Consider the following 13,657-nt stretch of genomic DNA (forward strand, 5'->3'; position numbering starts at 1 on the left):
CTGAGATTTTGGAAGAAACACTGAACAAGTGTCACAAATTTCAGACACCTCTGACATACCTGCCTGAATGTAACAGCAATTGCACAACCAAAGGTGCAATGTAGAATTAGGGTTGGAGAACATAAGGAATAGGCCATGGGCTCAGCTCCACTTCCCCAACTGTTCCCCATAACCCTGAATTCCTCTATTCTTAAAAAAAATCTGTCCTTAAATACATTAAATAAGGCAGCCTCTACTGTGTTCTTGAACAGAGAATTCCACTGCTTCTTTACTGGCTGGGAGAAGCAGTTCTGCCCCATCTCTGTCTTAAGCCTAATCTACTAAATTTTTACTTGTAAAAAAATTTAGATTTAGACATGCAGCACAGTAAGAGGTCATTTTGGCCGCCCAATTACACCCAATTAACTTACAACCCCCTGAACATCTTGAAAAGAGGGAGGAAAATGGAGCCCCCGGGAAAACCCCACTCGACACGGGGAGAATGTACCTACACTTTACAGACGGTGCGGGATTCAAACCCTGGTCCTGATTGCTGGCTAACGTTGTGCTAACTGCTATGTTAACCGTGCCCCCTCATTCTAGTCTCACCTACCGGTGGAAACAACTTCCTGATTCTCTGCCCCATAACTCACAGCCGAAACATTGGTGATGTATCTTTGCCACAAAGAACACTGAGTGATCTTCTGAGGCTTTCCAGCACTTATGTGCATGAAACCACAATCACAGCACCTGCAGACTTTCTTGTTTAACTTCTTTATTCTCTCTTTATTTCTTTTACAATGTTAAAATATCCCCCTCATCTTTCTAAACTCCTATGAGAACAGTCCCATTATATTCAATCTCCCCTCATAAGATAACTCCATCATTATATGGGGATAGTGCCGGAGGATTGGCGCATTGCGCATGTGGTTCCGTTATTTAAAAAGGGTTCAAGGAGGAAGCCTGGCAACTATCGGCCTGTAAGTTTGACGTCTGTGGTAGGTAAATTAATGGAGAAAAATCTTAGAGATAGTACTTATAAACATCTGGATAGACAGGGTCTGATCAGGAGCACTCAACATGGATTTGTGGGAGGAAGGTCATGTTTGACCAATCTGATTGAATTTTTTGAAGAGGTGACTAGGAATGTGGATGAGGGTAGCGCAGTGGATGTTGTCTATATGGACTTCAGTAAGGCCTTCGATAAGGTACCACATGGAAGGTTGGTTAGGAAGGTGCAGTCTTTGGGTATAAATTTTGAGATAGTCAAATGGATTGAACATTGGCTGAAGGGGAGAGGCCAGAGAGTGGTAGTGGATAATTGTCTGTCAGGTTGGAGGCTGGTGACCAGTGGTGTGCCTCAAGGATCTGTATTGGGCCCATTGTTGTTCGTTATATACATTAATGATCTAGATGATGGGGTGGTGAATTGGATTAGTAAATATGCAGACGATACTAAGATAGGTGGAATAGTGGATAATGAAGAAGGTTTTCAAGGAGTGCAGAGGGATTTGGGCTGCTTAGAAAAGTGGGCTGAAAAATGGCAGATGGAATTTAATGCTGATAAGTGTGAGGTGCTTCATTTTGGTAAGAAGAATCAGAATAGGACATACGTGGTAAATGGGAGAGCATTGAGGAATACAGAAGAGCAGAAAGATTTAGGAGTGACGGTACATCGTTCCCTGAAGGTAGAAACTCACGTGAATAGGGTGGTGAAGAAGGCTTTTAGTATGCTGGCCTTTATCAATCATTGCATGGAATATAGGAGTTGGGAGGTGATGTTGAGATTGTATAAGACGTTGGTGCGGCCTAATTTGGAGTTCTGTGTGCAGTTCTGGTCGCCTAATTATAGGAAGGATATAAACAGAGTGGAGAGAGTGCAGAGAAGGTTTACCAGAATGTTGCCTGGGTTTAAGCATCTGGAGTATGGGGAGAGATTGGACAGATTGGGTCTTTATTCTTTGGAGCGTAGAAGGTTGAGAGGGGATTTGATAGAAGTATTTAAGATTATGAAAGGGATAGACAGAATGGATGTGGATAGACTATTTCCGTTAAGAGGAGGAAAGTTTAAAACAAGAGGACATAAGTTAAGAATTAAGGGGCAGAGGTTTAGAGGTAACATGAGGGGGAACTTCTTTACTCAGAGAGTGGTAGCTGTGTGGAATGCTCTTCCGGGAGAAATAGTGGCGGCGGAGTCAATTGTATTATTTAAGAAAAGGTTGGACAGGTATATGGATGAGAGGAACATGGAGGGTTATGGGCATTGTGCAGGGAGGTGGGATTAGAAAGGGGTGTTTGGTTCGGTGCGGACTAGAAGGGCCTAATGGCCTGTTTCCGTGCTGTAATTGTTATGTTATGTTATATGTTATTACATTCATTTTAACCCCTCTTGAGATTTCAGCTATCCACTTGTTACTGGCTCTCTATATTTGTTGATTTAATCAATTACATTAGGTAATTCAATCCTCCATCCCACCAGCGAGAAGCTGTGTCCAGTTTTAACCAGCCCTAAGCCCACTATTTCAAGGAAAACAGGTAGAAAAGGCAGTGGGCAATGCTCATACCTGGATCTGGGATTTTCTCCTTCCAGCAGCTGGCTCATTGATGGGCATTTTGATGGTCTCCTCGTAGTTGGACACGACAATGGAGCGTAAGGAGCTATAATTTGTGTGGATCTGTTTGTCATCCACTGACCAGTAGCGGTGAAACAGCAGGCATTTCTGGTACCTGAGCAAAAAAGGTCAAAGTTCACATAAATTAATCATTCCCTCTTCACAACAAGAATAATTTTTCAGCTGTGGGAGACAGGACCTGTGGAAATGGTCCCTGCTGTTCATCCCGCTGCAATGGATAACACAGAAGGCTACTCTATTGGGCAGAAACTGATAGAGAAATGGTACTGAAAATTTCGATCTGAAACTTTACCATTATTTTCATCTCTCCAGAGATTTTACCTATTTCAATCACTTCCTATTTTTATTTGTATGTTTTACGTTTTTCTTTGTTTTTTCCATATAAGTTGCTGGAATTTCTCAGATAGTCTTGAGTGTGCGGAATCCTACATCTGCCTATAATTCCAGAAAACTAAGAACTCCAGTGCAAGCACTCTTACAATTATGACCTAGAGTGGTCCATCACCTTGAAGGTTCTTGTCCAACACTTCCCTGCCTTATCCTCTCTGGGTAGTTTATAGTCCAGACTGCAGTGTAGAATGTGCCATCCAAATGATCACCTGTAACGTCAGGTGACATTTTTATCTTCAACATAACATTAAAAGGATAAAATCTATCATCTGTGGTCCAGACAAAGACTCTCTTCCTTCAATGTCTGTCACTCTAATTCAACTAGACTCTTCTCAACTTCTAATTCATCCCGTTTACTCTCAACACAGACTGAATATTTCAACCTATGGATGCTGTCTGACCTGCTGAGTGTTTCCAGGCCAAAGCGCTAAAAGTGTAAGACATAAGGAGCTATTCAGGCTATTCAGCTTATCGAGTCTGCCCCATTTTCATGAGCTGATCCATTTTCCCATACAGTCCCACTACCCAGCCTACTCCCCATAAACTTCGATGTCCTAGCTAATCAAGAACCTATCAATCTCTGCCTTAAAAACACCTAATGACCTGTCCTCCATAACTACCTGTGGCAACAAATTCCATAGATTCACCTCCCTCTGCATCTCTGTTCTAAGTGGGCCCCCTTGAATCTATGTCCTAGACTCTCCTACCAAGGGAATCGACCTTTCTACATTTATTCTGCCCACGCCTTTCAGCATTCAAAATGTTTCAATGAAATCCCCCCTTAATCTCGTGAAATGTTCCTCATATGATAACCCTTTCATTCCCGAAATCTATGGGAAAATGGATCTGCTCATGATTGAAATCATCCTTGTGAACCTCCTCTGAACCCCCTCTAACTTCAGCACATCCATTCTTAAATGATGAGCCCAGAACTGCTCGCAATACTCCAATCCCTTATAAAGCCTCAAGTGCACCTCCCTGCTTTTATATGCCAGCTTTGTATTTTTTCTTCCTCACCACCAAGTCAATCTGCAGGGTATTCTGCACAAGGGCCCCCAGGTCCCTTTGCATCTGGGTATTTTTAATTTTCTCCCCATTTAGAAAATAGTCTGCCTGTTTATTTCTTCGACCAAAGTGCATGGCCATACACTTTCCGACACTGTATTTCATTTGCCACTTCTCCCCCATTCTGTCAAAGTCCTTCCGCAGCCTCCCTGTTTCCTCAACCCTAACCTACTTCTCCGCCAACCTTCGTATCATCTGCCAACTTGGTCGCAAAGCCATTCAGCCATAAATCAAATCGTTGATATACAAGAGACAAAGAAGCGGTCCCGACACTGACCTCTGTGGAACACCATCAGCAGCCAAACCAGACTATGTTCTCTGTATTCCTACTCGCTGCTTCCTGCCTGTCAGCCAAATGCTCCACCCACTCTAGCATGTTTCCTGTTCTACCATGGACTCGTATCTTATGAAGAAGCTTCATGGGGAGCAATCCATGAAAGGCCTTCTGAAAATCCAAATTCACAATGTCTCCAGCTTGCTTGTCACTTCTTCAAAAGAATTCCAACAGGTTTGTCAAGTAAGATTTTTCCCTTAAGAAAACCATGCCAGCTTTGGCCTATCTTGTCACGTTCCTCCATGTACTCTGTAACCTCATCCTGGATAATCGACTCCAACATCTTCCCAACCTCTGGCGAAGGCTCTCCGGTCTGTAATTTCCTTTTTGCCACTTCCCTCCCTCCCTTCTTGAATAGTGGGGTGACAGTTGTGATTTTCCAGTCCTCCGGGATCATGCCAGGATCTATTGATTACTGAAAGATCATTGCCAATGCCTCCACAATTTCCACGCCCACTTCTTTCAGAACCCCAAGGGTGCAATCCATCTGGTCCAGGAGATTTTCTTGCTGATCCTTGTTCTCTTTAAAACTACTATTAAAACCTGGTCTTCCTTATCCCTGTCATACTCAACTATATTTTGATCATCATTTTGTTCCTACTGCTGTTCCACCCTTTTCCTATGACCTGGCGTCTTAAGCCTTTTGTAAAAATAAATGATGGACAATTTTATAGCATGTGCGACATAACTAAACATATTGTCATTAAGGGTGTTATATGAGAATTCTAAGTCAAAGCTACCCACAAATGATAAACTATTCAATCCACTCTCCCCTCACTCCATCAATTGTGAAAATTAGCATTGTTTAGATAGCATGTGAGAAACTGGCTCATACCATTCTACAATTGGTAGCATCTCATCGTCTGGCTGGTTTCCTACAATGTGATCAATGAAGTTCAGACATCCTGAGGGTCTGGAACAGAGAGACATGTATTTTTTTATATTTTAAATTTAAATTTTTAAAAATGTAGGTAACAGGCCATATTGGCTCACGAGTCCATGTCACCCAATTAACCTACACCCCCAGCACATTTTTGAAGGGTGGCAGGAAACCGGAGCCCCCGGGAAAAACCCACACAGATATGGGGAGAACGTTCCAATTCCTAAAGGCAGCATGAGATTCACACCCCTGTCCCGTTTGCTGGTGCCGTAAAGGCGTTGTGCTAACTGCTACTGTACCGTGTTCCTCTAAGTAAAGAGACAGTGATATACACGAGTGTCTCGTGTGAGTTCATCATGCCCATGTATGTTCCTGAGTACAGTACACAGCTACATCCATCGTTTTGTCTCCTTAATTCTGAGTACCTGTCAAACAATATTCTGGTCCTCACGTAGACATTACAATGCAATCAAATAGTGACTTCTTAAATGGACTCTTTTACTTACAATCTCTTCAAGCCATGCTGAGGGAAGTTCGAAATGAGCAATAAGAGACTGGAGGCATTACAAACATAAACTTCCACTCACACTAATGGCCAAGAATTTGCTGAGGAAATCCAGAAGCCGCTCTTATAAATCACAAGAGTTTTCCACATTTAATATGTCCCCCAAACTTCCAAATGTTGATCCACTCACAGCTTGGGAAGGAGTGGGTTTCTGAAGAGGGGTTCCTTGTATCCTGGCAGGAAAACACCGCGATATGGACCCAAATACTCCACAAAGGTGTGCGTTGTGTCCCCATACTGAAAGAAAGAGTGTAACGAAAGGCATTAGGACCAAATCTCAGGCTCCCTGCTCAAAGCCAGAAATTGCAATGTTGGACAAGAAGCTTGAGGAGTGCAGGAAGAAAGATAATCTGAGAGCAACGTCTCAGACTGTGGTGAGGGAGGAGGTGTGGGTGCAAGTGTGGCACCTCCTGCAAGCATAGAGGAAGATGCTGGGGTGGGGGATTTGTAGGGAGGGATGAGTGCACGTTGGAGTTACAGAGGGAGCAGTTCCTATGGAAGGCAGAGAGGAGAAGATGTGTCTTGCAGTGGGATCCTGCTGTAAGCGCTGGAAATTCCGTAGGATAATGTGTTGGATGCAGATGCTGGTGGGGTGGTAGGTAAGGCCATGGCGAAATCCTGTGTTTATTGTGTCTGGGGCAGAGGGGGCAGGGCAGCTGAGCGGGAAATGGAGGAGGTATGGGTGTGGGCCGAGTTGATGGTGGTGGAGGGGAAGCCACGTTTGTGGAAGAGATTTCAGAAGATCTGGACTGGAAGACCTCATCTTGGGAACAGATGCGGTGGAGATGGAGAAATTGAGAGAAGGGCATTCTTGCAGTGGACTGGTTAACCTCTGCTCAAGGAAGAAGCATCCAGAATGGGATGAGACTGTACTTCAATGGGAATATGAATATGTGGAGACCAGGGAATTGGAAACAGTCAAAGTGGCAGAGGACATTGCAGCTGTCATGGGTTTTCCCATTAAACTCCTAGAGACAGTTTACGTGCTTGCTATTGTTGAAACATTACAGTCATATATGTGGAACTAAGAATCTGATGCAAAATTTATCACAATACTTACGGTTCTCAGAATGGCATATTTCACTTTGCCAAAGTTATCCTCCTCGATCCAGGGCTCCTTCACAATGACAGCTCCACATTCTTTTGCTTTCTACAAATTCAGAAGTAAAATGTTATCTTTGTCTTCGACCCTCCCTGCACAGAGGATATCCATCAGCAGAAATGAAGGTTAAAAAGCTCTTGAGTAAATCTGACAGGTTGATATTAGAACTCCAATGGCTTAATGGCACCAACATACAGCCCCAAGAGAATGATGGTGTGGAACGAGCTGCCAGCAGAAGTGGTGAATGCAGGCTCAGGTTTGACATGTAAGTAAAATTTGGATAGTGCTATCTTTCAGTGTGACGTTGCTCCTCCAAGCGAACAATGGAAAGACTTTGCCATCAGCCCTGCAATGAGCTTTCTAACCTTGCCATCCTGTCCTTGGTCATCATCCCAGTATGGACCAGGGCATCTCACAATCATGTAATTCTGTTTAGCCTTCTGCCTCAAATTTCACATCAATTCCATCATGCCAGCCTGATACTCATCTCTTGTCTCAACATCAGACTTGGTCTTCCTCAAAGTCTCACACTTTCCCTGATCAGCCTAGAGTTTATTTCCCTGGACATTAGTGTAATTTTTCCTTTGCATGGTATTTTGAAGCGTACACACTTGTTATAGAATTCTCATCCCAATTGACCTTTACCAGCTCTCCATCTCTAAATTCTCATGGTCGGACTATCTCATTCCTGAAATCTCATGTTATCATAAATGCTCTGCTCCTCCAACTAATCTTCTGTGTGCCTCCTTTATTCAATGCTCCCCAAATCGCAAAGCAACTTTCACACATTACCAAGACTCTCCACTTCTATGTCCACGTTTTAAAACTTACCTCTTCAACTTTCGACTCAGCTCCCATAATCGTACCCTTTCCTACTTCAATGCCTCGGCATCTGTGTAAACGGAAGATGTTTTGGAATACTGCTATACGTGAAAGGTTTATGTAAATGTAAGTTGCATTTGGACTCCGGTCATAGGTGACTTCCAGCTCATGTTTACAGATCTTGTGATCCAGGACACGTCTTGGCCAAGCACGGATATAGAAATTGAAGTGAATCAACAGAAGATTGCGAGATAACCAATGACAAGATTATGCTCTTGGAAAGCTAGCGTTGTGCTGGATATTTGAAAGGGGAGAAGTAAAATGAGAGACTGGCTACACAGCAAAGGGTGAATAGAAATAACTGGCGTATGGACGATGGTTAAATACACAAAAATGCTGGAGGGACTCAGCAGGTCTCCCAGTGTCCATAGCAAGTAAAGATATATAAACCAATTTTTGTGTTTTTAATGTTTTTTTTTTACATCGGTCATATGTCTTTTACCTCCAATGGTCACTGCCAGACCTGCTGAGTTCCTCACGTATTTTTGTTTTTCTACGATCACAGCATTTGCAGACTTTAGTGTTTTACTTATACAGATGATGAACTCTGTTTTTGCACTGTAGTGGAGACAAAGGGAAATCATTAATTTGGGTTGACAGGGAGAATGGCTCTCTGTGTTAGTCTTGTGCCTGCCAAGATCTGCATGATGCACCATCAATGACTCCCAAAGACTGAAGTTGGCCAAACAGATAGGCTTTTATTTGCTATGGAACAAAGGCACGCCTATGCTGCTCGACACTCAGAGGGGGCTGTGGAACAGTCACCTTTATTCAGGAGCCTGTGGGAGGAGCCACAGGTATAGTCGGCCAATGGGTGTGCGCAAATAGATAAATGTATACATACGATGGTTTACCACAGTGCAGTTAACTGAGGTTGGAACCTTTATCCACTCCACCTGGCTATGCACGAAGGTGAGATCCTTCTGGGTGGACTTGGGGGGACATCTTAAAAAAAATTACAAAACTGGAGTTTCCACAAGACCCAGAATTGTTCCTTCGGGGAGATATTAGTGAAGTACACTTTAGATTATCCAAACTCCAAATTCATTTTGTGAAGATTGGTTTGTCAGTAGCCAGGTTGAACAATGGAATGTGGAGAAGATTACTTGTAACTTGATGAAGAAGAATGACATCCATTGAAGCATAACTTGAGGCACATAGGTGCACAGATATGATCTATACCACCCCCTGCAAGAAAAATATTAAGATACAAACCATGCTGACTGACAAATAAAGAAGAGACTGAATTAGGTTGTGGTACCGACGATGTATGTTTTAATTTTTAGGTTTTTTTTTCCTTTTAAGGCTTATTTAATATCTGGGGAAGGGGGAAAATGCTTTATTTTTATTATATAGATATTATATTGTATGATAAGAAAATGCTTTATATTGTTTGTATATATTTGCTTGAGTCCTTTAAAATAAAATGTTCAAAAAAAAATCAAAGGTCCTTTAACATAACATCTTTCACGAAAGAACACAGAAAAGCACCAATAGATGTTAAACTAACTGGCCTGCAGTTCCCTGCCTTTGGTTTTCCTCATTTTTTGAACAAAGTCGCATCGATTATCTTCCAATCTTCTGATAGCCTCTTCAACTATTTCCTTTCAACCACTTGCATGCAGGCCATTAGATCCTGGCCTTGTCTACCTTTCGCCCATGAATTTCTCTAATATTTTATCCCTTGGGATTTAAATAGTTACGTTCCTCCCTCGTATTTGAAACCACCCCATCTATTACTTTAAATTTACTGAGCCACTAATCCTGCTTCCAAAGACTTGGTTTTAAATGAATGGGTAGACACCATATATTAAAAAAACGATTTCCAAAGTACTATTTCCCATCCCCCGATGTATCCCCCAAGAAGGATGCAGGATATTGTTGTTTCCAAATGATTCATACCCCTTCCATTTGGCTCATACCTTAACCAGGAAGTCACAATCTTCCACTTGAAACGCAATGTCCTTGACGCCATCCCCGTGTTTGCCTAAATGTTCTGTCATTTCTGAAGCAGACAACACAGCTTGTCAGAATGTGGTTCAAAGAAAAGTGAAAAACAAAATAGTAAACATTACCAGATGGTAATGTAGCTATTGGCCAAGTGACACAGATAGGGGAAAACCAGAAGCAAGGAAAAGGGCGACATGGTAAGCGTAACGTCTTTTCAGTGCTAGTGATCAGGATCCGGGTTTGAATCCCACACTGTCTGTAAGATGTTTGGAGGTTCTCCTCATTTCTGCGTGGGTTTTCTCCAGGGGTTCCCACCATTCGAAACGTACCACGGGTTGTAAATGGGCGCCACGGACATGTGGGCTGAAATGGCCTGTTACTGTGCTGCCTGTCTAAATTTAAATTTAAAATTTAAAAATTTAAATAGCCCTGATATACGACTAGTCCTTAAGCTCCAGCAAAGCACACACAGCAGCGAAACATGCATCCGAGTTCACAGACATGAACCTTGCAAAGCAGATAGAGTCAGAGCAGCTAAGGTAGACATCCTGCAGAGCAGATTTAGACAGAACAGCCACTCCTGGAAAGAAAAACACCATAATAATAATCAAATCAGGACATCAGTAGATCACATTCATCCAGAGTTTGACAGCGAGGAGTGAGTGGGAGAAAAAAAATCCAACTTGGAGTGAGAACCACCTGAATGCACAGACTGAAAAAAAAAACTGGGTCTCAAATTTCTCATATGTTACAGATCAGTCTTCACTTCAGGTGACAAAGTTCCGTTAAATATTTCCAAAGCAGATTTTGCTGCAGTTTGTAGTATTCTCGTTGAAATATCTTGGATGTTACTTCAAATATCAGTGTTGTAGCAATACAGACTGTCTACATATCCCACCAATGCACCAATACCAACAACATCCAAATATGAGAGTTATACTAATACAGGTGGTATCCAAGCACCAGAGTTGTGTCAATAGACCAAGTATTCATCAGTGTATAAACACATGCTGTATCCAGGTGCTCAAAATATAACCACAGAATGCGTATTCACAAATTCATGGGCTATATCTAAACACCAACAATATATGACAACAGAGGATAGGAATGGAGGTTGGACGTTCCTAATTTTAGAGTTTCAGAAGAGGTAGTGGATAAAGGAGTGGGGGCGGGGGTCGATATTAACTAAAGAACAAGTACAGTTTAGAGAAGAAATGTTATTCAAGGATCATCAAATGAGGTGTCACAGCTTGAACTTGTACTACCAATCAACCACAATCAGTCAGAGAATCATGATTAATAAACTTTAATCACCTTAAAGAGTCAGCACAGCTTTATGTTGCTGGCCCAGTTCCAAGGAACTGAGGTGGTGGGGGGGGGGGGGGGTTTGGACATAACAGCCTTTATGGGGAGATCTGGGAGGGAGGAGTCACATTTTCAGGGGGTGGGCCAGCCCTGACACCACATATATACATCTATTCACATAATGGTAGCACCACAGAACTAAAGATGATTAAAGGGGCAATCTACTGTAGTGGTATTGCACTGTAAACCTTTTCAGAGAATGGGGGAATTGGAAGAATGAATTTGTAACCAAATTTTTGACAAATGTAAAATAACTCTGTCATTAATAAGGGTAAAATAAAGTTACCCACGATAGTTCAAACAGCCTGTAAATCTTAACAATTCTTGTGATTTTTTATAATATTCTTTACACCAACTAATTATAATGGGTTACCATCAGTGTTCCCTCTAAGCTGTGCGTGTAAGCTGCACAAATGGTCTGTGTACGTAAGCTCAAAAAGTCAATGTGTGCGCATTTGTGCGTGTGTGCTTCTGCACACAGCTTAGACGGAATGCTGGTGTATGCTTTAAATCACCTTATTGAATTGCCCTGCCACATTAAGGATAGATGGACAAACATTCCATTGCCCCTCTGTTCACATTTCAGATACCAGATTTATTTTTAGAGTATATACATGGCATCACATACAACCCTGAGATTCCTTTTTCTTGCTGGTGTGAAAGAATTATGACTAATTGGTAGTGCAAAGAAAATCTGTACACACCGTAAACATGTAAACAAACTGTAAACAGATAACAAATGTAAACAAACTGCAATACCGAGAGAATAAAAACAAAAATCAATAAAGTGCACAAGTAAGAATCCTTAAATGAATCCCTGATTGAGTTTGCCGTGGAGGGGTAGCAGCTGTTCCTGAACTTGGTGGTGTGAGTCTTGTGCCACTGACACCTCTTTCCTGATGGCAGCAGCGAGAACAGAGCATGTGCTGGGTGGTGAAGGACTTTGATGATTGCTGCTACTCTCCGACAACAGTATTCCCTGCAGATGTACTCAATAGTGGGGAAGGTTTTGCCTGTGATGTCCTGGACTATTTCATTTACTGTGTGTCCGCTTTCCTACTGCATCTTCCCATTTCTATTCATTTGTCTCTTTCATGCCCTGCGAACCAAACCATCTTCACTGTAATATCTGGCCAATTTCTTATCATCTGAACATTTTCTCATCTTCCCCCTCCCCCCTATATTTAAGGCTAAATCATTAATACTCAATGTGGAACAAAGAGCAAGGGGCTGAATACTCTGCCTGGCGGAACTCCAGTGGGAGCAGCATTCCTGTTGTAAGAGATCTATCAGTTATTACCCTTTGTTTTCTATCAATCATCAAGCTTTACATTCAGTTTATCACATCTTTTACTTTATTTCATCAGTGTGCCTTCTGGGACCCTGTTAAAGGCATACTAAAATCCATGTAAACCTTTAATTAAAAGTTGGTCCGACATGACAGTCCCTTAACAGATTGATTCCAATGTCCTTGAATAATCTGTACCTTAATGAACGTTTATACTGGCCCTTAGAAATTGCCTACAACTAAATGAACTGGCTTATAATCACTCTTGTTATTCCATCTTCCCTTCCTGAGCAACAATGAATACGTTCAGTTCTCTGGCACCACTCCTGTAGCCAGGGAGAAATGACGCCAGAGTCTCCACAGTCTCCTTCTTTGCTTCTTTTAACAGTTTGGGATATATTTTGCCACTGCACTCTTTGTCTAGAATTTCTGCGGCAGTTATCCTTCGTTGTCTGACATAAGCTACCTTTTTTTTGGTTTTATCCTACCCTTTGTTCCTTGTCATGCACGGGACATTAGATATGGCAGTCCCACCCTTTATTTGTGGGACTCTATTCAGAGTGAACTTCTTGAATCTCCTTGTTAAATGCCTGTCATTGGCCGGAGACTGATTCTTCTTCAAGGATCTGTTTCCAGTCCCCACTTTTGCAAAATCGTTTCTAAGTCAAGTACAATTGGTTTCACCTGAACTTAATTCTCCCATTTTATATTTTTTTTTTATGTTAAATTTAACTGATCACTATTATTGCTCTCCCCTTCCTTAAATTACTGTGAAGATTTACAGCTATCTTATATATTTATTGTCTCTTTTAATTCAATTCAATTAGTTTGCTATTTTAGTTTTTCTTTACAAGTATCTGTTCGGAAGCAGCATGTAAGAATATTGACGTATATGTCCATTCTGCAACGTGTATGATGACAAATTTAACATCAGCTCTGTAAACAACACTGACCACAGCTTGAGTACTGAGTACAATACTGGTTGTCACATTACAGGAAAAATGTGGCTGTGTCACAGGCTGATTTATCAGGGTGATATGATAACTGGAAACTAATATTTATGAAGAAAGACTGAATAGGATGTGTTGTTTGCTTTGACCCAGAGAATCTTCAGAGAAATGTAATTGAATTGCCTAGAATTAAGAGGGACTTGAATACAAAAGATAGGAATGACCTTTTCCCCTTAGTTGGAAAAGAAAGGGCTTATAGATTTAAAGTAATTAA

General features: G+C 41.7%; 1 protein-coding gene across 4 annotated transcripts in view; it reads right to left on the reverse strand.

Moving 5' to 3' along the window:
* Positions 1 to 13,657, reverse strand: part of hpda (4-hydroxyphenylpyruvate dioxygenase a) — a 41,428-nt gene that overhangs the window by 5,746 nt on the left and 22,025 nt on the right. For all 4 annotated transcript variants that reach the window (XM_069911263.1, XM_069911266.1, XM_069911264.1 and 1 more), the window contains 5 exons: positions 9,753 to 9,835; positions 6,907 to 6,996; positions 5,977 to 6,083; positions 5,237 to 5,314; positions 2,544 to 2,706 (listed from right to left, as the gene is read on the reverse strand). In XM_069911263.1, coding sequence (XP_069767364.1) covers positions 2,544 to 2,706; positions 5,237 to 5,314; positions 5,977 to 6,083; positions 6,907 to 6,996; positions 9,753 to 9,835 — 521 coding nt within the window. The remainder of the gene's footprint in view (positions 1 to 2,543; positions 2,707 to 5,236; positions 5,315 to 5,976; positions 6,084 to 6,906; positions 6,997 to 9,752; positions 9,836 to 13,657) is intronic.

Source organism: Narcine bancroftii, chromosome 14 (genome assembly GCF_036971445.1).
Source record: "Narcine bancroftii isolate sNarBan1 chromosome 14, sNarBan1.hap1, whole genome shotgun sequence".
In the NCBI taxonomy this organism is placed as follows: Eukaryota; Metazoa; Chordata; class Chondrichthyes; order Torpediniformes; family Narcinidae; genus Narcine; species Narcine bancroftii.